The sequence below is a fragment of the Podarcis tiliguerta genome, assembly GCF_965153285.1.
Source record: "Podarcis tiliguerta genome assembly, chromosome: 8".
NCBI lineage: Eukaryota > Metazoa > Chordata > Lepidosauria > Squamata > Lacertidae > Podarcis > Podarcis tiliguerta.
In genome coordinates, this window is record NC_139541.1 from 64,327,643 (window position 1) to 64,355,610 (window position 27,968).

Genomic DNA, 27,968 nt, shown 5'->3' on the forward strand with positions numbered 1-27,968 from the left:
ACCCTATCACTCTTCATTTGGCAGGCATGAAACCCATAGGTCTATTTCTAAGGTAACTTCACACATGATGCAAGTGCCCTGGCAAGCACACCCATACGATAATACGTTTGCATTTCAACGTTTTTTAAGGTGCATACTTTAAACCTCTTGTTTGAAGTGACCCTTATGACATGCAGAATCTACTTTGTTATCAGATCTCTAAAATTAACAACTGGAGCCAGGACACACACACACACACAAAGACACACACAATGAATTAAAGAATTCAGAACCCAGAACTCTCTTCTGAATCCCCGAACTGAAGTGAGATCACAGTACTCTTGACACACACAAAATCCACTCCCAATTCATTTCAGCAGTACACTTTAGGGGAGGTAATGCTCTTGTTGTCATTGTTAATTGGGGTTCAGAAATCCAGTAGATCCAACTGTGTCCTCATACACCCTTGGAGATGCCCACATGCCCTGTGGAACTGTGGATCAGCAATTCCATGCACCAATGGAAAACAAGTCAGGCACCTCCAGAAAAGGGGTTATAAGTCGTATGTGTCTATTTAACACTGGATAGCCATTCACACTTGAGTGCAAAAGCAAATATCCATAGATTACTGAGATTAGCAGTGGATAGCTGACCCAAGTTGTGCTTGTGCAGCAGGAACCACAGAAAGTTGCCATGGTGCAATGTCTAAGAGGTGGAGCTGCAAATTAGCATGAATATCATCCCTGCCTGCCGTGAGCTTATGCGGTGGCCTTAGGCAAGCCAATCTTTAACATGGAGAGGTAACAGTTGCCCTCTGACTGCAGAGGTGAAGGGAAGGACATGGCATTGCCAGTCCAATTGGAAGTGTTTCATAAACAGTGTGGTGTCTCCAATGTTAAGCCCCAATCAGAATAGAGCTACAGAAATCAACAGGCGCAATGGGTCTACTCTGATCCGAGCTTAGTTGGATACAACCAAGGCTTTTTTTCCCATCCAGAACTCAGTTCCGGCACCTCTCAGGTAGGAGCCACTGCCATTCCAGGAGAATGAGAGGGAGGTGTTCATTGTGCGTTCTGGCACCTCTTTTTCTAGAAAAACAGCACTGGATACAACCCAGTCTACATATCCATTAACTGAGTATCAGTATGGTGTCATGGTTAGAATAGGATAGCCCCACACTCCATGGAAGGGACTGAGTGATCTTGGGCGAGTTACACCCGCAGCCTAATCTACTCCATGGGGTTGCTCTATGATAAATGGGTGAGAGAGGAAGAACCTGATATAACCATAATAATCCAGTTAGCCTTTGGTTTCTGTTTTAATTTTTAATGCAAAAAATGAACAAACAAAAAAACAAATGGCACTCCACCCATGCCCCAAAGTATTGTATTCTTACTGCCGGCTTTAGAAATTTCTGTCAAACAGATTCCCCCAAAGTCTTCTCATTTTCCAATTTTTAAGAAGTGAACCAAGTGGGAAGGAGAAAAAAAATTCCCTTTTTACTCCTTCCCCTTTTCTTAAGGAAACGAGAGAGAGGGAGGGAGGGAGGGAGAGAGAGAGAGAGAGAGAGAGAGAGACCAGGCAGTCACATTGCTGAAGTGATGTGCCAAGCTAGAATTCTGTTGACCTATTTCCCAAAGTGTTAGGAACACCAAACATGCATACACACACACACACACACACACACACACACACACGTACGTATATAGATATATATATTTATCTAGTAAGCTTGGTATGGTTCCCAGCATGCAGAGTAAGCAGCAGGTACGCTTGGCCTGCTGAGCCCACAGCAGCAGCACAACCCACATTTGATACATCCAGGACGACAATCCAATACTCAAAAGGGCAGGTGGTGCTTGGGTGCTATGTCTGATTTGTGTGTATGTGTGCGTGTGCGTGCAAGGTTTAAGCAATTCTTGAAAGTCTCGTAACTGCACCTATTGAAAATAAAAACCACCGGGGAAGGTTTGAAAAGGGAGAGCTGAGAATCCGGGTCTAGAAGCCACAAAAGGGCAAAAACAGTTCGAGGGTGTGAGCTGCTGCAGAAAGATGAAGACAATTAAACAAAAAACAAAAAACATCAGCATCTGAGTGAAGGGGACTGTGGTCTCTCAAATCGGGATGAGGTGGGGGGGTTTGCAATTTCTTTTTCTCCCCCTCTCTGCAAAAATCAAAAGTCTAGCACAGTTGATAAGGTAACACAGAATGTAATTTCTTACGGTGGTCGAGAGCTGAGGAATAAGTAAGGATCCCATTTCCCCACAATCACTCTCATCCACTAGTCAGATGCATTTCGGGTACCCGGCTTCATTAATTTCTAAGACAAAACAATTGAAGTGTAAACAAGGTGTAGATAAAGTGTCTTTTTCAAAACTGGGTCTATGGGCTGTAATCACACGCTGTGCGATCTCGGTAACAGCAGGGGCTTGTTTCCCTTCTGTGGGAGTGCTTAGGATTAGGCAGGATAATAAGTTTCCTTTCCCTTCCCCCTTCAGTAAAAATGGACGCTGCTCTCTCCCATGTGAAAATCTCTGTTTTCCTTTAATATCCTATGGGAACTTACCTGAAAGGCTGTAAAAAAGAAAAAAGGGAGGCAAAACAAATAAACAATCGATGAACCCCAAAGCAACATTACAATTTGGCTTCTTGGCTAGTCCTCCAAGACCACAATCTCTACGTTGTGGACCTGATGCTGATGCTCATCGACCTCAGCCACCACCTTCTCCTCAGTCCTCAGTTCTGTTCCCAGAATCACAGCTTTAGCCCCTGATTCCTCTGACTCAGCTTCCGGATCAGGTGCCGGGTCTATTTCTATGATGGTCTGTCCCTCGTCTGAAGTGCCTTCGACAGCCTGGAGGGTAGAGGTCAGGCCAGACTCCATGGCCACCAGTTCCACAGGATTCACCACGGTAGCCACATTGGCAAGGGTGCTGCTGTCCTGCATGGCAGCTGAACTCAGCAGGGCCAAGCTGGAAGACGGGTGAAGGGTCACCGTGTCGGAGGAGCTGGTCTTGGAGGAAGAGACCATGGTGGCGTAGCGGAACAACTGTGAGCCTGGCGGCAAAGTATGGACAGTCACTGGGCTGGAGCCCTGGCTGATGGTTGCCATTGGAATGTTGCTCACAGAGAACTGTTGCCCCATGGGCGCAATGGTGATGGGCGAAATCACTGTGAACTGAGGCTGCTGGATGGGGGCGGAAGGGCTCAGGACTGTGGCCGAGGCTGGACGCTGCAGCCGGGGCCTCTTAGGCGGCTTGGGAGTGCTGACAGGCATGAGGACCACGTTCTGAACAGTCTGGGACTTGAGCTTCTGATCCCTGGCAAACTTCTTCTGCTCCTCCAGCTGGCGGTCCAGGTCTGCAAGGGAAAATTAAGTTACACAGTCAAGCGGGAGAAACCTTTGAGAAGCTGCCAAGAATACAGGGGCTCCTCAAAGCGCCAAAAGGGAGCGGGGGGGGGGGGAGTGAGAAAAACAGATTATTTTCGCAAGAGTAGCAAAGCAGCTTCTTGGCAGGGAAAGCGTTTTCAGCCACTTCTGCTGCTCCCCATCAAAAGGATGGAAAGGTGGGTGGAACAGATTGTCTCTGCAGACAAATCCAATTCTTTCAGGGAACAAAAATGGGAAGGGGGTGGAAGGGGGGAAATGACAGCCAAGAATCTCCCTCCCTAAATACTAACCTCCCAAGAGCAACACTATGGAAGGCAGGCAACAAGCTATTCGAATGAAAGATGCATCATGTGTTAAATATTCAAGCCTACAACATGTATTTAAACCATCAAAAGTGTCCTCAAACATTAGAAAACTGTGGGAAGAGGCTATCATACTTGTGTACAGAAATCCAGAGCATTGGTATGCAATTCATACCTTCTGGCAAGAAATAGAAATCCATACACAGCTAATACTAACCCTACCAATAATCTTAAATTTAAAAAGTCACTGTACACAGTAGTTATCAAAGGAAGTGGAACACACATATGCACACATGCCAAAACATAATCATTGGTATTAGGTAGAGAAACGGTGCTTTAACTTATGGAAAATCTAGGTATGAATGCAATTAAAATGCACATTTTAAGAATGGCAGTACTCTTTTGTTTGTAATTTTGTATGTTGCTTTTCTACAAAAAAAAAAAGAAGAAGGAGGAAAGAAACCATACCCAAATTAGCTCATGACAAAAAAAACAGAAATGCATTTCAAAATCAAACCATACAGGAACAATTTTTTAATAACATGATACAACAACAAAACAATCAAATATAACAACATACAATTCCCCCCCCCAACATTTTAGCATTGTAAATATAGCAAAAGTATATTAACAACAAAAGCCAAAATAATAAGTGATCTTGGTCTGAGAAAAGCCCTTCCCATGATGTTGCTCACAATCACTCTCCTAGAGCAGCTTGTAAACCTCTGAAGGCAAGGGGTAGGATAGCAGGAAACACCGCACTCATATTAGCCTCTGTGTGTTACTGTGTCAGGACTGTAGGAACCAAGGAAAGGGAGTCACAGTAACAACAGAAGTCCTCTAACTTCTATTTAAATAGCAAGGGAAGCCACCATTGACATCAAAGGGAGCTTTCTTCCAAAGGCAAAGAGCAGGAACCTGGGGGAGGTAAGATTTTATATATATATATATATATATATATGCAGGTTTTGGTGTCCTCGGGTGTCTTCCCGTGTAAAAGTTGGGGTGTCTAGGCGACGTTTCGACGAGGTCTCACTCGTCATCTTCAGGCTGGTGCTTTCGGCTTCTTGTTACTGGAACAGAGCAGGATCTCAGTGTTTGAGTTCCTATAAATACTGTTGAGGAGGTGTGGTGTGTAGCCTCCAATGTTCTGGGCAGAGAGGAGGTTCCCAGGCTAGTGTGCCTTTTCTTCTTTTGTTCCTTAATTACTTGAGGGATATCTTGAGTGATTTCTTGAGTGATTTCCTGAATCCCACTTAGGTGGGTCATTAGGTGTGGATTAGTTGCTAAAGCCTTCGTGTCTTGAACTCTTGAACTTTGTGAAGAGTTTTTCTGAGAAGATGGCTGTACTGCACTTGGTTGTGCTCTGGCTTGGCTTCGTGTATAGGGGCGAGCTGTGGTTTTGTGGCCTGTGCCAGCCAGATCTGTGTAGGGATTGCAGGGGAGTGCAGCATCCGGAGGTGCCACCCTGGTTTGGCTACTGGATGGTGTCTGTAGTTTATCTGTGGAGAGGGTCTGGGTTTGGGTCTGGTGTGGTTGATTGGTGATGGTGTTCTGTGTGCCTCTGGATCTGGTGTCAGATTTTGTGGGGAGGGCTAATTTCCAGATGTCTGGCAAGCGGGATGTGTCGTCACGCTTGTTCATGTTGTGAGGGTGTTTCTCTATCTCGATGGCTTCCATGATTATTCTCTTGTGGTGATGTTCCATGTTAAAGAGCAATTTGGAATCTGCAAAATTAATTTCGTGTCCTGTTTCTTTCATGTGTTGGAAAAGAGAGGAAGTTTTTTCTTCTTTTTTGACGGCATTCTTGTGTTCTGCGATACGTGCATTTATTCGTCTGTTTGTTTGTCCAATGTACGAAATCTACGAAAGCAAATATCTCACCTCTACGGGGAGGAAACCTTCCAGCTGACAAGAACCTACGAGAAACTAGAAATCCGAAGAGCCACCATCTTATGTGATCTCTTGTTCCTACGCAACTGCCGAGACAACAACTTAATTCCCACATGCTTCCAACTTAAATTCCACTCTAAAACCCCAGCTACCGAAAGGATCCTGAAACGAACTGAACTATCTCTAATCAGAAACGAACTACACAAGAAAAGATACCTACTAAACCAAACCAACAAAGATCTACTCACTCTTCACCTCAAACTCTGTAACAAAATCCACCCTGCACTCTGGGACAAATGCAAACAACTAGCCGTCTGGAGAGCTGAAACGGAGACCTCACACAAGACAGACACACACACCAACAAACTCCACAAACTAGAGAAACGCCAGAAGCCCAGCCACCCTCCACAACAACCCATGAAACAAACAGTACATAACATATCAGACAGGATCCTCACCTCAACTGAAACCAAAGTACTCTCCAAAGCAAAATCAATCCAGATGAAGCCAATAAAATCAGACTTGAAGTCACCAACATCCTCTGCTCCAGCAAACCACCCAGAAGCAATTTACACAAAGAAGAACAGAAAGCACTCACCAACCTGAGGAAAGACAACAACATAATCATTCTCCCAGCAGACAAAGGTAATGCCACTGTTGTGATGAACACATCGGACTACCAAGCAAAACTATCAAATCTACTCCAAGACCCTACCTACCAACCTATAAAAACAGATCCCACCACCTATCTGGAAAAAACCACCAAATCCAAAATAAAAGCCTCTCCTATCAGTGAAGAAATCCAGCTAAGAATCATCCCCAGAGAAAAATCATCCAGATGCCCCAAACTCTACGGCCTCCCCAAGATACACAAAGAAGGAACACCACTCAGACCAATAGTCAGCTCCATAGGCTCACCTCTACAAAATCTCGCTAAATTTCTCGCCAAGCAACTTCAGCCCTATGCAGAATCCATCTCTTCACACGTTCCAAACTCCTTCCAGTTCATAGAAACAATAAAGAAGCAAAACCTACAACCCAATGACCTACTTGTGAGCTTCGATGTTGTATCTCTCTTCACACAAGTGCCCATTAATGAAGCCTTGACAGCCATTCAAAACAAATACAATCCCCCCGAATACATCTTGGACCTGACCAACCACTGCCTAACCAACACGTACTTCATCCACAATGGACAAAGATACAAACAGATAGAAGGAGCACCTATGGGATCACCCCTCTCACCGGTCATCGCTAACCTGTACATGGAACACTTTGAAACCAATGCTTTAGACAAGTCAAAACACAAACCCAAACTTTGGCTCAGATATGTTGACGACACCTTTGTAATTTGGCCACACGGTAAGGAAAAACTGGATAGCTTCCTCACACATCTCAACAGCCTACACCCCAAAATACAATTCACTATGGAAATAGAAGCCAACAACCAACTTCCCTTCCTTGACGTCCTAATCTACAAAAAACCTGATGGCTCCCTAGGACACACTATCTACCGGAAAAAAACACACACCAACCGCTACTTACATGCACAATCACACCACCACCCTGCACAAATAAACTCCGTAGCCAAGACTCTCATCTCCAGAACCAAACGCCTGGCTGACGAAGACCACTTGACAACTGAGTTACAGAATCTCTCAAATGTGTTAATTGCCAATGGATACCAGCAAAACAGGGTTACGAAGCTAATCCAAAAAGAAACACCCCCCAAAAACCAAGACACAGAAGAAAACAATGGCATAGCCCTCCTTCCTTATATCAAGGGCACTACAGATAAAATTAGCAAAATCCTCCATAAACACAATATCAAAACAGCCTTTTGCACCAACCAAAAAATAGCCAATATCCTCAGAAACCCCAAGGATAAAATTCAGTTGGAAAACCAAGGGGTCTATGAAATACCCTGCAAAGTCTGCCCAGCCACGTACATTGGACAAACAAACAGACGAATAAATGCACGTATCGCAGAACACAAGAATGCCGTCAAAAAAGAAGAAAAAACTTCCTCTCTTTTCCAACACATGAAAGAAACAGGACACGAAATTAATTTTGCAGATTCCAAATTGCTCTTTAACATGGAACATCACCACAAGAGAATAATCATGGAAGCCATCGAGATAGAGAAACACCCTCACAACATGAACAAGCGTGACGACACATCCCGCTTGCCAGACATCTGGAAATTAGCCCTCCCCACAAAATCTGACACCAGATCCAGAGGCACACAGAACGCCATCACCAATCAACCACACCAGACCCAAACCCAGACCCTCTCCACAGATAAACTACAGACACCATCCAGTAGCCAAACCAGGGTGGCACCTCCGGATGCTGCACTCCCCTGCAATCCCTACACAGATCTGGCTGGCACAGGCCACAAAACCACAGCTCGCCCCTATACACGAAGCCAAGCCAGAGCACAACCAAGTGCAGTACAGCCATCTTCTCAGAAAAACTCTTCACAAAGTTCAAGAGTTCAAGACACGAAGGCTTTAGCAACTAATCCACACCTAATGACCCACCTAAGTGGGATTCAGGAAATCACTCAAGAAATCACTCAAGATATCCCTCAAGTAATTAAGGAACAAAAGAAGAAAAGGCACACTAGCCTGGGAACCTCCTCTCTGCCCAGAACATTGGAGGCTACACACCACACCTCCTCAACAGTATTTATAGGAACTCAAACACTGAGATCCTGCTCTGTTCCAGTAACAAGAAGCCGAAAGCACCAGCCTGAAGATGACGAGTGAGACCTCGTCGAAACGTCGCCTAGACACCCCAACTTTTACACGGGAAGACACCCGAGGACACCAAAACCTGCATTCCTGTACCCGTGAAAATCTACGAAAGCAAATATATATATATATATATATATATACACACCGTATTTTTCGCTCCATAGGACGCACCGGCCCATAGGACGCACCAAGTTTTTTGGGGGGGAAATAAAGAAAAAAAATTATTTCCCCCCCCCCCAGGGGCTTGTGGGGCCAGCAGCGGGGAGAAGCGCTCTTCTCCCCACCGCCCGCATGCAGACCAGGTCCGGGGACAGCGGGAAGACGCGCTGCGCCTCCCAGCTGTCCCCGGAGCTTGCGCGGCAGGCAGCGGGGAGAAGCGCTCTTCTTCCCACCGCCTGCCTTCAGACCAGGTCCGGGGACAGCGGGAAGACGCGCTGCGCCTCCCAGCTGTCCCTGGAGCTTGCGGGGCAGGCAGCGGGGAGAAGCGCTCTTCTCCCCGCCGCCCGCATGCAGACCAGGTCCGGGGACAGCGGGAAGACGCGCTGCGCCTCCCCTCTGTCCCCGGAGCTTACAGGACTGGCAGCGGGGAGAAGCACGCGTCTCCCCACCGTCAGCCTCCAAACCACATCGGGAGACAGCGGGATGGCAGCGTTCCGCCTCCCCGCTGTCCCCTGACCTTGTGGGGCTGGCGCTGGGGTTCTCCTGAAGTCTGGAGAGCGAGAGGGGTCGGTGCGCACCAACCCCTCTCACTCTCCAGGCTTCAGCGAAAGCCTGCATTCGCCCCATAGGACGCACACACATTTCCCCTTCATTTTTGGAGGGGAAAAAGTGCGTCCTATGGAGCGAAAAATACGGTAGATAAATAAACCATAAAAGGGGAAATGGTTAAAAACTCTCCACAGTCCAGACCCTGCTCAGCATCTCGAATGACTGCTATTTGCAGTTTTAAAAAAATTATTATGGGAAATAAAGTAAGAAAGGCAGTGACTCAGAATGGCAATAGATGTTGACTATTTTGAGCCAATTCACTGCCAGGACCTCCTACTGTAGGAAGCCTAAATCCTGGGTCCTTCTGGACCTATGGAAGCGCCCTATACAAAGTCAGATCATTGGTTCATCTGACTCAGTATTGTCCATTGTGACTTTCCCAACACCTGCTACCTGAGCATTTACCGAAGTTGCCAAAGCTTGAACTGGGGAATTGTTTTTTTTTTTTGCATGCAGAGCATGTGTTCTACCACTAAGATATGGATCTTCCTGAAAAAGGCTACAGCCTTGCTCCATAACTTACTGTAGCGGGGGCTACTTCCACCACTACAACGACTACTGGGGCATTGCTTCAAGAAGAAAGGAAAGCGCTGTCTTGCAAATGCAAATTGCTGTTTGACAAGGCTAAAAATAACACTCCTGGGCCAAAATTGTATAGCAGGGAAGCACACTGTCCTCACAGAATATTTGAAAAGGAAAAAAAAAACCAAGTTTACAAAATGATACAGGCATTGTTGAACATTGGCGGCAGCAACGGAATATGGGAATCCGAATACTAAGAAATTGCAGTATCTCTTTAGCAGAAGAAGGGCAGTCTTGAGAAACGTTGACTAGGCTGTGAGGCGAAATGAACAACAAAAACACATTTATTGCACAGTGAGATGATAGATTTAGAACATCCCAAGAAATGTGCTCCCAGTCATTAACATACCTGCCAGAGTATAAAGAATCTGTTCTTCTCCCTGATCTGTTTGACTCTTCCTGTTGTCCAGCACTCTCTTGACAGTGTCCATCAGGCCAAAAGTGTGAGCAACATTATTTAGGACAGCAGCATCTACAGAAAAACTTCCATGGGTTATTGTCTGGTTTTCTAAACGGAATCCAACATCCAGACAGAAAGAGAGAGAGAGCACCTCATCACAAAGAGCTTGAACCTCTTCGCCAGTACTGCATTACCTAATGCTGCTGCAGCTAACACGAGTGATCTTGAATGAAGTACAGAGGTAGTTTACATCATCTTCATTTTTAATATTAATAAATTAATACAGTGCAATGGGTCAAGATTTACATCAGAAGGAAATCAAAACCAAAAGCCATGAAAAGTTCCTCTTGACAGTTCCTCTCTCGAGAACTGCACATGGATAACTGCTGTTATGGGATGTCAAAGCATCTCTGCTGGCATTTAACATTGGCAGTGAGATCCTTGGATGTTTGATTAAAAGCAGAAAATAGGCCTTTGAGAATTAGGCCAGAAGTCTCCTTAAGAGCGTCAGAAGAGTCCTGCTGAATCAGCTAAAGGCCTATCTACTCTAGCAATTTGTTTTCCACAGTAGCCAACCAGATGACTATGGGAAGCCCAGAAAAGGGATATGAGGGCAATAGTATATTCCACTGTTGTTTGACTGCAAGTCAGTGGAATGCTTATGCAAATGCAAGCGAGAGCTATTTCAACCATCAATGCATCCCATCCACATCTGGCCCATTTATAGCACAATCTGATACAGTGGAACCTTGGTTCCTGAATAGCTTAGCTGACAAACAAATCGGCTCCCCAACGCCGCAAACCCGGAAGTAAGTGTTCTGGTTTGCAAATGTTTTTCAGAAGCCAAACATCTGTTTTGGCTGTTGGCATTGTTTCCGGGGCCAATCAGCCAATCAACCAGCCAAACGTTTTCGAAGTGGAACAGACTTGCAGAGCGGATTGAGTTTGAGAACCAAGGTATCACTGTATAGGTTTACTCAGAAGTAACTCCCACTGTGTTCCCTAGTTTAGAACTGCAACCTATAAAAGAAAATCCTGCACAGTACCCTTATAATGATCAGTTGGCACAGAAAAGCTCCTGTTCTGTTTCATTTGGTCAATGTAAGAACTATTATTGAATTATAGCTTCTTTTCTCTTCCCTCCTCATCTCTTTTTCCTTTTGTGTTATGTATACCCGTGGGCAGGGACTGGTTGAATTGACTTTATTGCTATTATGTAAACTGCTGTGGAAGCTTCACTGGGGAAAGAAATCATTTTAATTAAAATAATAATAAACAAAACAAAACCCAGGCATCTCAAAGCAAATCCCCATGTTACATTTTTATGCATGCTGGTTCGCATACTGTGTGTTAGCGACAAAGAAATCAGTTACATTTAGCATACGCTTTCTCTTTCTGTGTGTGTCTAACCTAGCTCTAGCAAGGATAAAACAGAAGCAGGAGAAACATGTATGCCACCCTGAGGTCCCTTATGGAGGAGTAGGATAAAACACAATAATCCATCAATCCAACTGATTACTGTATTGTACTGGAGACTTTTCCCTTATGGCTAATGTAGCCCTGAAAAGGCAACCACAGCAACTGGAAGGACAGAGAGAGGACTCTTACATCACTGACCCCCAAACCTCCAATGGCCTTCACCTAGAGGTCTGAAAGCCAAGAGCTGCTTATGCCCACCTTCCCAATTCAGACTACAAGACTCTTATGAACTGCACAGAGTATTCTAGGAGCTTTAGGGGGGGGAAATGGTTTAGGAAACAGAATGTTTCGCTTGTTGCCCTGTTTTACTATGGAAACCACTTAAGAGAACTTTTTTTGTTGAAAAGATGAATATAAATATTCTAAAGTAATTATTTTCCCCACCCCAAGTAGTCAATACCTGGTCATGGCACTTCCCAGATAAGCCCGCTTGGCATTGATGTTGATGTGTTTTTGGCATAAGGTGAAGACTATATTTACTTTTATTTGCTTGGCCATTCCAACATGTTTTATGGCTGGTAACAACACAGTACTATGCATGTCTGCCGAGAACTAAGCCCCATTCAGTTCCCCACTAGGGGGGTTTATGGGATCGCAACATTAGTATTGTTTTACAGGCATTCTGGATTTTAGTGAGTTTTGCTGTGGCTTCTGCAATTTTCAAGGGTTGTATGGAATGTTAATCATACTCAGAACAGACCCACTGAAATGAATGGGTATGACTAACTCAAATGAATGTACTGTGAGTGGAACTCAGCTGAATAAAACTCATTTGGGGGGGGGAATACTTTTATTTATTAAAAAAAATTTATTAAGTTTCAAACTATACACTGCCCTGGGAGTCCTATTACTGAAGGAAGGATTATAAATGGACTTATTAAATACAGTGCACAGCTACACGTCACAAAGATAAAAAGAGCATGAAAGTCTATCCCACTGGTAGTCATTTCATATTGACATGGAGACTGCTGACCTCCTACCCACCGGTAACCTGGAAGGGTGACTGGCCAAGCCTCTGCTGAACACCTCTCAGCACCTCTTCTATCTCCTTCTGAATGTTGCAGACAACTTCTTCCATCAACCCCACATCAGCGATTCCTTTCCAGAACATCAGTGTGTCCTCTGGCACAAGGGAAGAGAAAGATTTGGAAGGAAGGATCAGTTGGCAATTGCACTGCAAAGCTATACTGGCAATCATGCCAAGACCAGCAAAACACTGTATAGCAGGAGGCATCGCTGGAAACTGGCTTCTAAGGCTGCAAAGCTGCACACATTTCCATGGAAGCACGTGCTGCTAAATTTAATGGGGCTTAGTCATGAATAGGCTTGCATAGAACTGTGCTGTAAAACTAGCCATCAGGGCACTCATCTTGCAAAAAATAATAATCAAATTCAACTCTGAATATAGAGAGTACTAGGGAATTCCATATTGCTATAAAAGCTACATTTCATGACTTCTAGAAGTTTGTTTTACATCCCATCACACCCTGCCCCCAAATCATTGCAGAGCCTTTAAAGAACAGCAATTGTAGCAGCTAAAGCAGCAGCATTACTATCTGAGCACTTGGAAGTGGGCATTTTACATCTGCATTCCTCCCACGTGTCTTCACCAGCCTCCCAAAATCTGTTCATCTTGCTGTGTGTCCGTTTTCTTTAATTCTCACCCATCTTGGACACACTGTCAGGTTGAAAAGCAGCATATATTTCAAGTAAAGCAATATATGCAAATCTGGGTTCTTTTTGTTGCTTGAACAGTATGTTCTAAATAAGACAAATGAAGCCATCCTTGTGGCGGAGACGTTGGAAATTTTTAAAAATACCAAATCACAGGGCATTACACATGGACTGTGCTGGACTTGGAAGGATTAGACCAGCCTTCACCAGCCTGTTGTTTTGGACCTCCAGCCTGGATTAAAGAAATTCATGAAGGATAAGACTGTCAATGGCGCCTCTAGTTGCAGAGCCAGTATGCCACTGAATACTAGCTGTTAGGAGGAGCAGCCAGCGAGGACTAAATTTTTTTGATGATTTGCACAATTAAACAGTCACCAAGATCGAAAGCAGAGCTTTCCAAATTTTAGCACCAATTAGCATATGGTGCCTCAGTTTCCAAAAGGGGAGGGGGGCAGATTTTTCAAACTCAGCACTTCAGGCAGTTCACACATTTAGGTACAAGCCATCAAGCAAGGAGGCACTGCTGGGCAATGTGCGTGCCTGTATGAGCCAGCCAATAACTGAAATAGTGTCCAAATGGCCGCCTCTAGCTGACAGCTGATGCGTCGCCATCTACAACAGGGCTGGGGAATCTTTGGCCTTCCAGATGCTCCTGGACTACAATTCCCATCATGCTTGGCCACTGGCCATATTGGCTGGGGCTGGAATCCAGGACCATCTGGAGGGCCGTGGGTTCTCCATCCCTGATCTACGGCCATGAGAATGATCTTCAGGTCAGCTCTCTGCTAACCCCACTTTCTCCCTTCCAAAAAAAAACCCCTCTCCATGTTTACCATAAAACGATCTCACACGGCTCACCATCCTATCCATCAGGCCCCACCTGTGGAAAAACTCACTTAACAACTCAATATTCAAATCAGAATTTTGGAAATTCAAATGTTGAATATGGGGGGGGGAAAGCCCCATGGGTTTTGAAGTGTGGAGTTTTACACGCAAATTGGATTTTTAAAACATGGGTGAAATGTCCTGCCCCCTTGCAAAAAAAACAAAACCACAAAAAAACCTCTAATATCAACTTTGTGTTTTAGTGTTCAGTTGTAAAAAAGAGGTTTAGAATTTGTTAATTTACGGTTTTATAGAATTTGTTCTTAGTCACCTTGATTTCTCTGGAGAAAAGGTGAGATATGTTTTAAATAAATAAAATTACAAACATAGCTCTTTGCAGCATTTTGCTGCCTGAAGGTGGGGAGGGGGAGCCCGGCAGGTGGGCTGCTAAGCCATTCAGGCAAACAGCAGAGACATACCTGAAATCTCCTCTGGGTCCTTCTTGATTCCCTCCTCAGTTGCCATGGTGACTGCTGCTGTCAGAGCACGGTTCCATTCAATCCCTTCCTCCACACTCTCCTCAGACACTGTAATTTGAGTGATGCTTCCTGCAGAAGGGAGGATACAATTGAAGATGCTTCACTGCCCAAGCTGTCACTGTAGCTTCCCCCTACAACACACACACACACACACACACACAGCAACCCTGATTTGTAATACATGGATTGAACTAAGCAAAGTAAAAAAAACCAAGGGCCAGTTTAAAGATCAATAACGACAGCAGCTGACAAAACCACAATACTCATGTTGTATATTCCAAGCATCAGCCATGCAGATACTGAGCGGGTGTAATTGTCTTTTAAACTATATCCACTCTGGGTAAACAATTGGGGGGAGTCTCTATGTGGAAGCCATAATGGGCTGGTTAAGGGTGGGGGAACAAACTTATCCAGAAGCAACAGTGTAATGAGGGAAGCCAGATCATATTCCCATGCTCAGTGAGCACACCTCCCCTCCTGCAGGCTCTTCGGATGTTCTTACGCATGGGCATAATTTTTTCACGTGACCTACATGCGTAGAATCCGTCATGTACAGGCCTGAGCTGCACAAGCCAATATTTCACATACAGTCCTATGCATGTGTGATTTTACATGTGTTTTCCCTATCCAGCTGGAAGAAGACACCATCTTTCTCTGGCCTTGAGATGAGACAAAGATGACAGAAGGCAAGGCTCACTTATTGGCCCAGGCCATGGTCAACCAGATTCATGGTAGAAAGGGACCGTGATGTGCTCTAACATCCCAAAATACAATAGGATCAAGATCTCAGTTGCACCACCATCAATGAGCAAGGCACTGAATTAACAAAAAGTGTAATGGAAAAGTAAATCTATGGGAACAGAAGGAATTTCAACAAATAGTAGATTCTAAGGTACAGCTGGAGTGGGATGTTATGGGTTTGTTTTGGTTTTGTTCTTGTTTTTATTACGTATTTTGTTTTTATCTTGTATTTTTACATTGTGAATTGCCCACAGATGAAGGATGGTACACAAATTCAGTAAATACATAAATAACTTTTATGTGCTCATCAAGCAATGGAGGATTACGATAAGAAAAGTAATCAAATATCTGTGTGTATGTGTGTGTAATCTACAGACTTATATTAAGTGGCTTGGGCACAGTTTTATGGTAATGTTTGAATTTGAGAGACATGGGTTTAAAGGTTGGCAATTGGGGCTTTATGATTAACATACTGTTTCTTACCCATCCCAAGCCTTTGAGATGAGATGAGCTACAAGTCAAAATGAAATAAATACATTTCAAAAGGAACCAAGGTATTTGACTCCACATAGGCAAAACAAGCTAAATGTTTGAAATGTAATCACAGGACAGCTGATTAATCTTATTCTTATTTTATTTTACACATTTGGTGGAAGTGAAAGACAATTCACATTTTTGGTATACACTCAGGGGCATGAGTAATGTGCCATTTTGCAACTGCACAACACAATGGCATGATTTAGTATCGGGAAAATTGTTCTGCATGCTGAGAATCTAATCTTTCTTTCTTTCTTTCTTGCAAGATTCTAGTCCACATCGATGCACTTGTAAGTGTGTGGGCAACATTCGGTGACATTTCAGAAGCCAGCAGGTAATCCAAACAGGATGTCCAGTGGTCAGGGGTAGGGCTTCACTGCTCTGCTTGGCATTTTGCTCCTTTTTACAACTAGGAGAAGCAAAGTAAATTAAGCAAATATATGGAATTACAAGCAAATTTGCATGATTTATTTTTAAAAATTAGCTTGTACTGGCACAGCATTTGGGCTATGTTGGTGAAAACATTTCTTTTTAAAAAAATTTGATGCAAAATGAATAAACCCAGCTACTGTGCATAAAATGTACCAGCTGCGGACTGAATCAGGATCAGATTGATTTAATGCATTTTTTAAAAGCTTCAGTTCCACCCACAGATAAAGACTTTGAAACTAATCTTCTAACTGCAGCAAAAAAAAAAAAGGAAAAAAAGAGGAAATGGAAAAGTTTCTCTCAGTAACATGACTAACAGTTGACTAAAAGGTTGGCGAAATATCATAATCTTGTTCGTATGAAATAAGGAATGCAAGTTAAATGAAAAAACCCCTTTCTTAGAATCTCTATTACAAAGGAACTCATGCCATGTACTGTATGTGGCACTCTAAAAAACAACAACCCTTTTTCCTTCCTTTCTTTTTGAAGCTACAATTGTTGCCACCTGTAGCATGAACAGTGGTAAGACTCCAGGGAGTATTAATTTGCCAGAAGAAAGCCTGAATGGTTTAGCTGTAAAATACACCATTCTGCACATTTTTAAGAACCAAAAATAAGGGGGAGGATTCAGCACACTGAGAAGAAGGTTCTCAGTTGTCTATACTTAAAAACTGTTTCCTGGAACCATGGAAATCCCCATTCATTTGCCAAGTGTTTCTCAAAGATAAGAGAAAAACAGTTCAGAATTCATTAAAAACAGAGAGATCCAGCAGTGGGTAGAGGAGTTGGGGGGTAGGTCCTCAACAGATAAATCATTATGATTTCCCCAAGGATAGGAAATTCAGAAGGTCTACTATTTTGCCCCATTCCCACTTTACTGTTCTGTCACTGGGTTCCCTTCCAGGGAAAGTAAATCTCATGGGGAAAGGGAGTAGGAAGAAAACTGTTTTAGCGTTAGCTCATTAAGAGAAGGCAGGATGACGGAAATGGTAGACAGCAGTGCCACATGGCAGGAATGAATTCTACTCCTGTTCACCTGTTCCCTACCGTCAGCGGAGGTGGGAGTCTGTACCAGGCTTTGCTGCCCTGGCACCGGTGCCCTGGCACTGCTGATCAGGAGGTCAAACTTGGTGCTGCGACAGGTGTTTGTGCAAACCTTGTCATGCTGGTAGAAGTCAATTTGCCCAGAATCCATCATCTTTCTGCAAAGAGAATGGAAAAAAAAGAAGAGATCGTGGGAAATGAACCTTCTGTTTGGATTCTTGCCTGAAGCCCTCAAGGCAAAAAGATGAAGCATTTTTGGCATGAGGCATTTTTAGAGGCACTCAGGGCCATGTGGTACTGGGCACTTTTGCAACCACACAGAACAATGCCAGAACTTGGTATTGGATGCGTTGCTCAGCAGGCTTCTTTCTTGTAAATTTTACCCGGTGTAATTTTCACCAATGTGGTGTATTGGTTAGAGTGTCAGACTAGGACATGAGAGACCAGGGTTCAAATCCCCACTCAGTTATGGGTGACCTTGGGCTAGTCACTGTCTCAGCTTAACCTACTTCAAGGGGTTGTTGTACAGATAAAATGAGGCAGAGAAGCAAGTACAGTACCTTGCGGTCCTTGAAGGAAAGGTGGTATATACATGCAATTAATTAATTAGCAAAGAAAGGTTAGAAAAGTTTATGGGCAACATCGGGCAAAATCTCAGAAGCCAATCAGGAAGCTGGGCAGGCCTTTCTGTGCCATAGCTCTTTGCCCTCTTTTATAACTGCAAGAAACAGACTAAACAAATCACAAATTTGCAAGATTTGTGTATTTATTTCTCAGATATTTACCCCACCTTTCAGGTATATAACTGTGATTTATAAAAGCTGAAGAATTCAGATTTTGTGGGGACAACCCCATAGCAAAAGCTCTAATAAAAAGGTAAAGGTAAAGCTCTAATATGGTTCTCTGCTCCACACGCACATTTAGTCCAGGAAGGACTGTTTCTGGGACTCAGCTGCTCTCTGACTCATCACCAAAGCAAGCCAACCCAGAATTACCACTGGCATTGGTGAGAAAGAATGGCAACTCCATGAACACCCCCCTTTTGTGGCAGGGGACACTGCCGTCAGGTCAGCTGTCGGTAGGAAGGACTTGGCAGCAACAGTACCCTTGATATCCTGACCCAGACATTGTTATCAACCCCAGATTTAGTCTAGTGTGTGGGAGCTGCCATGGAGCGATTGCTCTTTGCTCCATTACTGAGGCCAAGGTATTTGGAATCTCAGTAGACATCAAGTCCAGGGTATCATGGTCAGAGGAAATGCTCATTTGACATTGACATTGACTGCATGCCCAAGCACAGCCCATGCTGTGAAAAGAAGTGCTAATTATTGGCCACTCCCTCAGTATTTATTGTTCATCTTTCTGCCCTAGAACACACTTCCGACGTTCTTTGAGGGAACATGCAATTGCCAAAAGGATGCAATCCTATCTTAAACCTTTGTTATCTCAAAGTGCACCATGCCGAACCCACAGCACCACTTTTAACCAACAAATGAAAGATGGGAACTTAAATGGGGGCGGGAGGAATACTGCACAGAAAATTATGCTTTTGGTGGAAGGCTGCTACAGTGGCAGAAGGCCATTACCTCAGCATGATTCCTCCCAGGCGAATGGCTCTCTTCCAGTCCTTCAGGGTAGATTTGCCAGCCAGATGAACAAAATGCTTTGGGCTGATAAGCTGATCGTTGAACTAACGAAGAGAAAGAAGAGGGTAAATGGGAAACACTCTGTCTCATAAGCGACCTCCAAGACAGCACATCAGCCGCCAGGTGGACATTTATCAATCACACCAGGAACTAGTGAACTTAGGTTTCACTTCTAGAGAGAGAAAGGGCCAACAGGGCTTCCTTTATCCCAGTATCCTATCTCAGGCCAGTGGCCCATCTAGTCCAGCATCCTACTCTCATGGTGGCCAACCTGATGCCTGTGGGAAACCCACTAGCAGGACCTGAGCACACTAGCGCTCTCCCCAACAACTGGTATTTGGAAGCATACTGCTTCTGATTGTGGAGGCAGAGCATAGCCATCATGGCAAGTAGCCATTCATAGCCTGGCTCTCCATGAATTTGTACAATCATCTTTCAAAGCCATCCAAGCTTGTGGCCATCACTGCCTCCTGCAAGTTCCAGTTTAGCTTGTATTGCATGAAAAAAAGGACTTTATTCTTCTCTCTCGGTACCCTCTCTTACACTAATGTAATATTAAATGATGCAAGGCCATCTTTCTGCTCTTCTCTCTGCAATGATCAGATACAAGGGAGAACAGGAGGGATACTGTATATTTAATACTGCTTTCTTCATCCTACATGATAAACAGCATCTCCAACACTGCTATTACAGGTTTCACCATGCCAATTGCTGGGAAACAAGAGTAGGAGAGTGGGGAGGGATCATGCCCTCGCATTTCGCTTGTGGCCTTCCCAGAAGCATCTGGCTGCCCATTGCAGAAACAGGGTGCTGAGCAAGACAGGGCTTAGGTCTGGTCCCGTGGGGCTCTTGTGCTGTCATTCTTTGCACCTGATCACCTGTTTTTATTTGCCTTCAGAAACAAAGCAAAACATCCCAGGCAACAAGATACAAAGACAGTGGCAATGACACTACTCTGAATTGCCTCAGACCAGGGCACAACTCACTTGTGAGCCCCAACACTCGTGTCAAAATACGGTATCTCCTACTTCAAGACTGAGGTCAAGATACCCTGCATTGCTATTCTGCCTCAATTGTGTAGTTATAGAGAAGTTGTGAGACCTCCCCTGCCAAGTCATTTCCATAGGCACCTCCTGCCATTGCTTCAGGACCCAATTTTGCTTCAGGATCCAATTATGCTACTACCCTGATAAGCTGCAGTGCTGGTTTATGGGAAACGGAAAAAAAGAATCAGCAAATTGAAGCAATTTCAAGTCTCACTGGAATCACAACTGGGTCCATCACTGGATTAATTGGACTGAGTGTTCTGGTTCCCATTGGTCAGCTCTGTGGCGTACCAGAGAATCAGCAGACGTGGCAGGCATGCTAAGTGGGCCAGCTCAGCTATTCACACACCTTAATTTACTTCCCACCATTGGCTAGTTGGTGTGATGTGCTTTCTCTAATGCTGGGTTAGAAACTGGGCCCCTTTTACCATTACCTCCATTAAGACTTACATGCCAGACTTTTCACATTTGTCTTTCAAGGCTTTATCACAAAATATATGGATAGTGGTGACCAATGGAGCACCTTCAGGATTCCATATTTCCCAACACTGCTACAAGATGGCCCCTGCCAGTTCCCTTTAAGCTGGGACATACAATTACTGGCTGAAGCCAACTGCTCAGAGTAAACGAGTTGGAGGCAAAAGAGAGGCTAATTAATAAGATGGTTCAAACTTCCCAAACCCCTTACATGTGCTCCAGGTGGGATTTCCATAATAAGAATCCTGCTGAGTCAGATTAGAAGTCCACCTAGTCTAGCATCCTTTTCCTACAGTGGCCTCCAGAAAGCCTCCAAGCAAGATTCTGCCTCCTGAACTGATAGTGCTAACACTAGGAAATATGCACACACACAGTCCCACTATGTAAACACAGTACGTTAGGTGGGTGTCCACATAACAAGTTGGCGGTTTTCATTTATTCCAATGGGGAAATTTCTAACGTGTTCCCGACCACAGAATTTTGACCCCCAAACTATGGGGGGAAAACTGTAAAAACCCTCCAAAACGTTACAAAAGGCAAACAAGGAAGGAAACAAAATGCTTTCTTATTTATCCAATCTCTCCCCCTCCCCTCCCTCATGGTTTCTGTTGAAACAGCTGTCGCAGACCAGCAAAACACACAAAAAATTAAAACTTGCTTAAGGCTGCTTATTTGCTTACAGTACTACACATAGGTCCAGCTATTTAGATATCTGAATCTGCAGTGTGTATAGTGCAGTTTGGGTACTAATTCCTGATATTCAGATAATTCTGTATAATGAGCATTTGGAAAGTGGGGCCTGCATGTACTTCAAATAATCCTCCTATGGAAATTCCAGTGAAACTAGAAAATAATAAATAAATGAGAACAGTTATGTCAAAAAACAAGCAATAGAGAACCGGGGGCGGGGGTGGGGAGCTGGCAAGGACAGCATTACTGTGCTGTTACCTTGACACATTTGACATTGATTCCTGGGCAAACAAATTTCTTCCAGAGCAGAATGGCTTTGCTCTCTCCACAGGTGATGGGGTAGGCAATCTCAATTTCTTCATTTGTTTCGATGGTGCTGGGGTCTGTTGGTAGAAGCAAGGGAAAATAAGAGACCATTCCTCTGGAAAGCACATGCCATTTATATAAATATATGCTGCTGCCTTGGATCAAGTCAGACTACTGCTTCATCAGTGAGCAGCAACGACACTCCAAGATCTCAAGCACACATTTTCCCCGGCTTGCTTACCAGATATCCTTTTACCTGGAGATGTACAGATTGAACCCGAGATCTTCTGCACACAAAGTACGTGCTCTACCACTGAGCTACAGCCCTTCCTTAAAGGGAGAGGCAAGTGTTTGGGCTCACTTAACCAAACGCACCAAGCTATGGTCACACAAACAGGAGTGTGCTGCACTCAAAGAAAACATCGAACTATGGTTTGATGCTAACTAGAAGTAAAGGCTACCCTCCTCACCTTACATGCAAAGGGGAAAGGGATGGCATGATCATGGATAACCATGACTTATCATTACATCTGAATGGAGTCTCTGCCTACATTAACCATCATGGCTTCTATAAGACCTTGCTTGAACAGGTTTTGGACAACATAGCACTCTTATTACTACTCTTGGGGTCCTACCTTCTCTACCCAACCATGGGAGTAGGAGAACCTTGGTACACAAAAGCAGCAAATTATGCTCCATGACAACTCTGTTGAAATGGTGTCAATGCATCATATCGCCACAGAGGAAACTTACCAATGCCTTCTTCAAGCTTGTGTATGGTGTGCGTTTCCACGGCCACTACAGCCGTACTGGTCTCAGAGCTCTCTTGATAAACCCTGCTGTGAAAGTACCCACTGGTAAGCGCATTATGTAAAGCACAGAAATGACTTTAGAGCTTTGCATAGCTTGAAACCAGAGAATCTGAAGGAAAACTTGCCTCCATAATCAGCCTGCTCAAATGCTGAGATCACCACCCGAGGCCTTTCTCGGCGAGTCAAGTAAAATGGAATTAGTTTATAAACTAACTTCCTCTTCCCAACCTCAGACCCTAAATCATAGACTGGGGGGGGGGGGCTGCAAATACATGTCCCCTATCCAGCTGTGAAATGAAAGCTCAAAATTGCATCCCTACAACATACTGGCATTGCCCTCGCATTTTCAGAACTATTTTGGAGGCATGAGATCTAAAAACTTTAGTTGAAATTCTCTCTTGCACACAACTGCCTTCCTTTAGGTCTACCCTGTGGACTTACATCTCAACAATTCTAAATGCTGCACCCAAGACTGAATTTTACACAGAATCACAGAAACACACCTAGCTGATGACTTGCCAACTTACCCTTGTGGCACTGGCTGCAGTTGTAATATCACCTGAGTTTTGGTATCTTCTGGGTTTCCCCCTTCATTTCCTTCAGTTGGCACAACGACAACATCCCCTACAGGGATGCTTACTTCAGCATTTGCCATTTGCCCACATGAAGTCCAAGAGAATGGAAGACAAGTGTGCTGTAGCAAGAAATAAGAAGGTGGCTTTGGTTTTGTTTTTTTGCAAGGACAAACAAGTTATCATCTCTGGCCAAATAATGAAAGAGATTTTTTTCTAGCACAACCTTAACATGTCATAAGTGACCACATGCACTACCACTTGTAGCAACAGCTCATAAAAATCACATTTGAGTTGCTCAGTCTTTAGGTCACTGAAGTCCTGGGAAGGGAAAAGTGCCAAGGCTTTACTGGCTGCACTGGCTTGCCCAAAGTTGTTTTCTTTTTCTTTTCTTTATATTTTCTAATACTAGAACATCTAAAAACTGCAGAGAACATTCATCACCTTATTAAGAGACATGCCCCTTTCTCTCAAACTGGTGCAATATGGTCAGACAGGGCGCCTGCACTTTTGCCAGCTGTGTAGAATGAATTTCAGCAGGTATATCTTGCAAGACAACTATAAAAGATGCAGGAGGCCTATCCTCTTCTGGAAGGACCGAATTTTTATCTTGCCACAGAACTAGCAAATTTATTCAAACAGTTCATTGATTAAGGGCTGCAATCCTACATACAATTTTTTGGAATAAAGTCCTTTAAACTCAACATGACTCACTTCTAAGTGAGTCTAAGACTCACTACACATGCATAGGATTTCTCTATCAGATTTATTTAATTAAGCAACAGTCCTAGCAAGCTGTGAGCCATACCACGTGCCGTAAAGACAGAAAGTAACACTCCTACGATTCCTCTCACAGAGGTCTTCAAAATTATATTATGGGGCAACTAGAGCATAGGGAACACACAGACACTCCATTGAGCAGTTCAAGATTCAAGAGATTATATATGCCTGTGCTTTCTCTCTGTCCCCTCTCTGAATCACATGAAAGGGTTCAGCCGAAGCGAACATCAGTGTCCAAAACTGAAGCCCCAAAATGTTTGATTTTTGTGTACATCTGTGATTTTTATTTGGTTTTAAGTTGCATTACTTGTGTTGTGCTGTAACCTGCCCTGGAACCTTAAACTGAAAAATGAGCAATAAATATTAAAACAATAATGTTAATAATACTGCTGCATTGGTCTTCAACTAGTAGGTCAGGACCACTACCAGGTCACAGGCTACACAGCTACTCTGCTACAGTACAGCTAAATAGTCAAAATAAAAAAATGCTTGCTCCCTAAAATGCATGTTTGGCTGAAAGGTAGGTAGGTAGGTACCAGGTTTGAAATGTTAGAAGGCTACTGCTATAGTGATCACGAGTCAGGCTAGGGAAGACAGGAGATGCAGGCTGTCTGGGCAGGAGGAGCCCACCACCACCATTCCATGTTGCTAAAAACTATACGCCCATTAACTTCATTTTCAATCAATACCCTCCATCCATTTAAAAACCAACATGCCCCCCCCCCCATGGTTCATATTACAAAACTGCAGTTGTCTGACAATGTTAACATTACAATGCAAAATGTACTTCAGCGCCTGTCATGTGTGAAATGGCAGGCTTTGTTCAACATGTTGCCTTAGTTTTCATGCACTTTAGAGGAAGTTTCACAGAAATGGGTGGGACTTATTTCTGAGTAGACACTTACAGGATTGCCCCACACAGTTCTAAAGACCCTGAAGAAGACAACACTAGGAGCATTATTTTAAGAAGGCATCAACAAAACGCAAACACAGTATTTTTTACAGAGACTGGTAACAAAAAATAGGGACCGTCCCTGATAACTATAAAGAGTTGTGTAGCTTGGTTTATTATCACAGGCAGAGTACATACCATATACACTGATATCACATTCAAAGCACATTTCCCCCATCAAATAATTATGGCCACTGTAGTTTAATCCTCAAAGGAACAAATTCCCTGCAACCCTTAACAAACTACAGTGCCCAAAATTCTTTAAGGCAGAAAATGGGTTTTGAATGTGCTTTAAAAGTACAGTGTATATATATTCTTAAAAAGCTGTCCATCTAACTCAACAGTGTTTACTCTGACTGGCAGTGGTTATTCAGGGTCCCAGCTAGAGGGCCCTTACCCATCCCACCTCACCAACTACCAGCTATTTTCAACCAAGTGACAGGGCCCCAAACCTGGGACCTTCTACTTTCAAAGTTCTAACACTGAGCTATGGTTCCTCCCTATTAAGAAATTTTACTATGTGGCTCTTATTGAAAGAAGAGTATCTGTTCCATTATTCATTTGGCTTGGTAAGACACAGAAAGCAAAATTTCTTTTTTTGTGTTATGATCATAGGAATAGCCCTCAGGGGTCTGACAAACTGTCCATTTGGTCGGTTATCTTATTTCCATGTCAGATACCTCTGAGAAGTCCACAAATGGGATATGAGCCAGAAGGCATCTACTGTTGGGCTTCCCTATCAACATACTTTTTAACTTGGAGACATACTACCATTGAGCCGAAAGTTGCATATAGCCATCATGCCTCATAGCTGTTGATAAACCCATCCTCAATGAATTTTAAAATGATCTGAGCTAGTAGTGGTCACCCCATCTTGTAGAAATGAAGTCCACAAATTAGGCACTTTTGTCTCTTAGATACAGGGATTAAGAAGTAGATCTGGAAGTTAATTGTTGACAACCAAGTTCAGTAAACAAATTATTAAAGGTACTATGCATATTTACTGAAAAGAAAAGTCCACTGATTTGAAGTGATCACAATACTTGCAGCCTTCCTAGACTCAGAAGTCCTACTGAATAGTGTTTACATCCAGGTAAGTATACAGCAGACCACAGCTGCAGTTTCAGGTTGATTTGAATTAATAATGATAAGTAGAGTCATAGGCATTGACTATATTATGTTTGACAATTCAGAATGCCTAGCTGCTTATTATTATGGGTAAAGGGTGTGCTTTCAATGTTGAGATAGTCCATGAAATCATATTTCTGCCTTTATCCTTCCCATCTCCTTCAAGCAGTTAACAGTTAATGTTTGCTCTTTCACAATCCTCTCTTCTTCAGGTGAAAAAAACCCTGCTTTCTTCCACCACCAATTTTCCATAATCATATAGCCCATAAATTGAAGCCATAATGAAATGATGAGACAAACACTCTGGGTACCAGGAAACAGGCTTTTAAAGGATTGGGATTCCAGCTGGCATATATCTTCAAGATAAATTGCACATTCACCAGAACTGCAGTCTACATTGGGGTCATCAGAGGCATAATTTCGCACCCATTGGCATTGCTACGTCACTGGCATTAAAAAAAATAAAACTGAGCATTTCATGGTTTTTATTGATATCTAATCCAGGAATCACAGCTACCCTTTAATCATTATTTATCTTTTACAAATGAAAGCCATTTCTTGCCTACACACCCATCCTGCAGATCTTATTACATCAGAACTATTTAAGGAATAGGACCTAAAGCAAGGGGAGACTCGTCCAAGGATGCTGTTTGAACTCATAGATTTCCTCTTGAACACAAACTACCCAAGCACTATGTTTTGAAGTTACGTTAGGGGCCGCCACAACATTCTGTGGGAGAGTTTCATATACAGTGGTACCTCGGGTTAAGTACTTAATTTGTTATGGAGGTCTGTTCTTAACCTGAAACTGTTCTTAACCTGAAGCACCACTTTAGCTAATGGGGCCTCCTGCTGCCGCTGCGCCACCGGGGCACGATTTCTGTTCTCATCCTGAAGCAAAGTTCTTAATCTGAAGCACTATTTCTGGGTTAGCGGAGTCTGTAACCTGAAGCGTATGTAACCTGAAGCGTATGTAACCCGAGGTACCACTGTACTGTTTTATGCATTTGCAGAGGTATTTCCATTATGTACTTGTAAGGACAGTTGTTTAATGCTGCTCCTTGCTATAACTGGAATAAATAAATCAATAATAAACCCAGTGCTAGAAAGCTTTTCCAGAACTTTATTCTATTAACTTTGAGGGGCTTTATAATGTTTTTTCTTAAACACTTAATTCTATCCATGTCTGGCGTTCCTCACCTTTTTAGGGGGTTTCAGTTTCTTGAGGGACACATTAGTTCTTTATTAAGAGCCTCAGGACATGAAGCTTCTCCCTCAAAATAAATAAATAAACAAACAAACAAACAAACGTGCAGCTATATTAATAATATCTTGACTTTGCTAAAAGGCACTGCTGTCCAATTCAGGAAAGCAATTTTTTAAATTTTATTTTTGTAAGAAATAGGTGGCAATTTCAGCAGCTGAAGTAATCCTTTTCCCACCATTGGTCACTTCGCCTCTGACCAGAGCATCTCAGCTCAGTATTATCGTCGTAGTCGTCATTATTATTATTACTATTTTAAAAACCCCTGCCCCAAAAGTGCCTGAGGGAAACCCTAGAGCGCGGCTTCCGCTCCGCGCCCATTTTCCCTGCCCTCGAAGCCCCCTCACAGGCCCTCAAGATGGGGAAAGAAAGTGGGCGGGGATCCCCGGAGGAGAGGTGTGGCCTCTCCGCGGCCACGCCCACTACCACCACCTCCCTCTCGCTCCAGGCCAGCGGACGACGCGCCAGCAGCCTCCTCCTCCTTCCCCCTCCCTCCCTCTCTCCCTCCTTCCCCCCTCCCCTCCTCCCGCAGTGGCGCGGCGACGTCCGCTCTCCCGGCGGCGGCACGTACGGCGGCGGTGGCCGTGCGCAACTCTAGGCGCAGCCCCCCTCCCTCGTCCCTACGCACTCTGCGTCCCGTCCTGGTCCCTCCCGGCTCCCGTAGCGCGGCGGTGGCGGCAGCAACGTCGCCCTCTGCTCCCTCCCCCCCTTACCGTCTCCGAGCGGCCGAGTCCGGGGCTGTTAAGCAGTGGGGGGGGGAGGGTGAGTAGAAGGAAGGAGCGAGCATGCGCAGGAGTCTCCACGACTCGGCCGCCAGCACTTCCGGCTGCCTCCTGCCTTAAAGGGGACGCGAGCAATTAGTGCTTTTGCTCCCCAATGCCATAATGTGGGGGAGCTCGGATTTAACTTTGTTGGGGAGGTGAGCGGAGGCGGGTGGGGATCGGCTTGCAACC

The 27,968-nt window shown here is 44.1% G+C and overlaps 1 protein-coding gene across 7 annotated transcripts; it reads right to left on the minus strand.

Moving 5' to 3' along the window:
- Positions 1 to 1,278: 1,278 nt before the first annotated feature.
- On the minus strand, positions 1,279 to 27,835 carry GMEB1 (glucocorticoid modulatory element binding protein 1). 7 transcript variants are annotated; one of them, XM_083455376.1, is made up of 11 exons: positions 27,729 to 27,770; positions 26,952 to 27,025; positions 22,847 to 23,013; positions 22,261 to 22,346; positions 21,460 to 21,584; positions 18,929 to 19,032; positions 17,346 to 17,500; positions 14,532 to 14,660; positions 12,538 to 12,675; positions 10,024 to 10,182; positions 1,279 to 3,339 (listed from the first exon to the last, which is right to left on the minus strand). In XM_083455376.1, the coding sequence occupies exons 3-11, from the start codon at positions 22,972 to 22,974 to the stop codon at positions 2,633 to 2,635; spliced, it is 1,731 nt and encodes a 576-aa protein (XP_083311502.1). In that variant the 5' UTR covers positions 22,975 to 23,013; positions 26,952 to 27,025; positions 27,729 to 27,770; the 3' UTR covers positions 1,279 to 2,632. The 7 variants fall into 7 exon arrangements, with proteins under 7 accessions (XP_083311502.1, XP_083311507.1, XP_083311504.1 ...); XM_083455381.1 differs by lacking the exon at positions 26,952 to 27,025 and having other exon boundaries at positions 10,024 to 10,146; positions 22,261 to 22,343; positions 27,729 to 27,835; XM_083455378.1 differs by lacking the exon at positions 26,952 to 27,025 and having other exon boundaries at positions 22,261 to 22,343; positions 27,729 to 27,835.
- Positions 27,836 to 27,968: the final 133 nt, after the last annotated feature.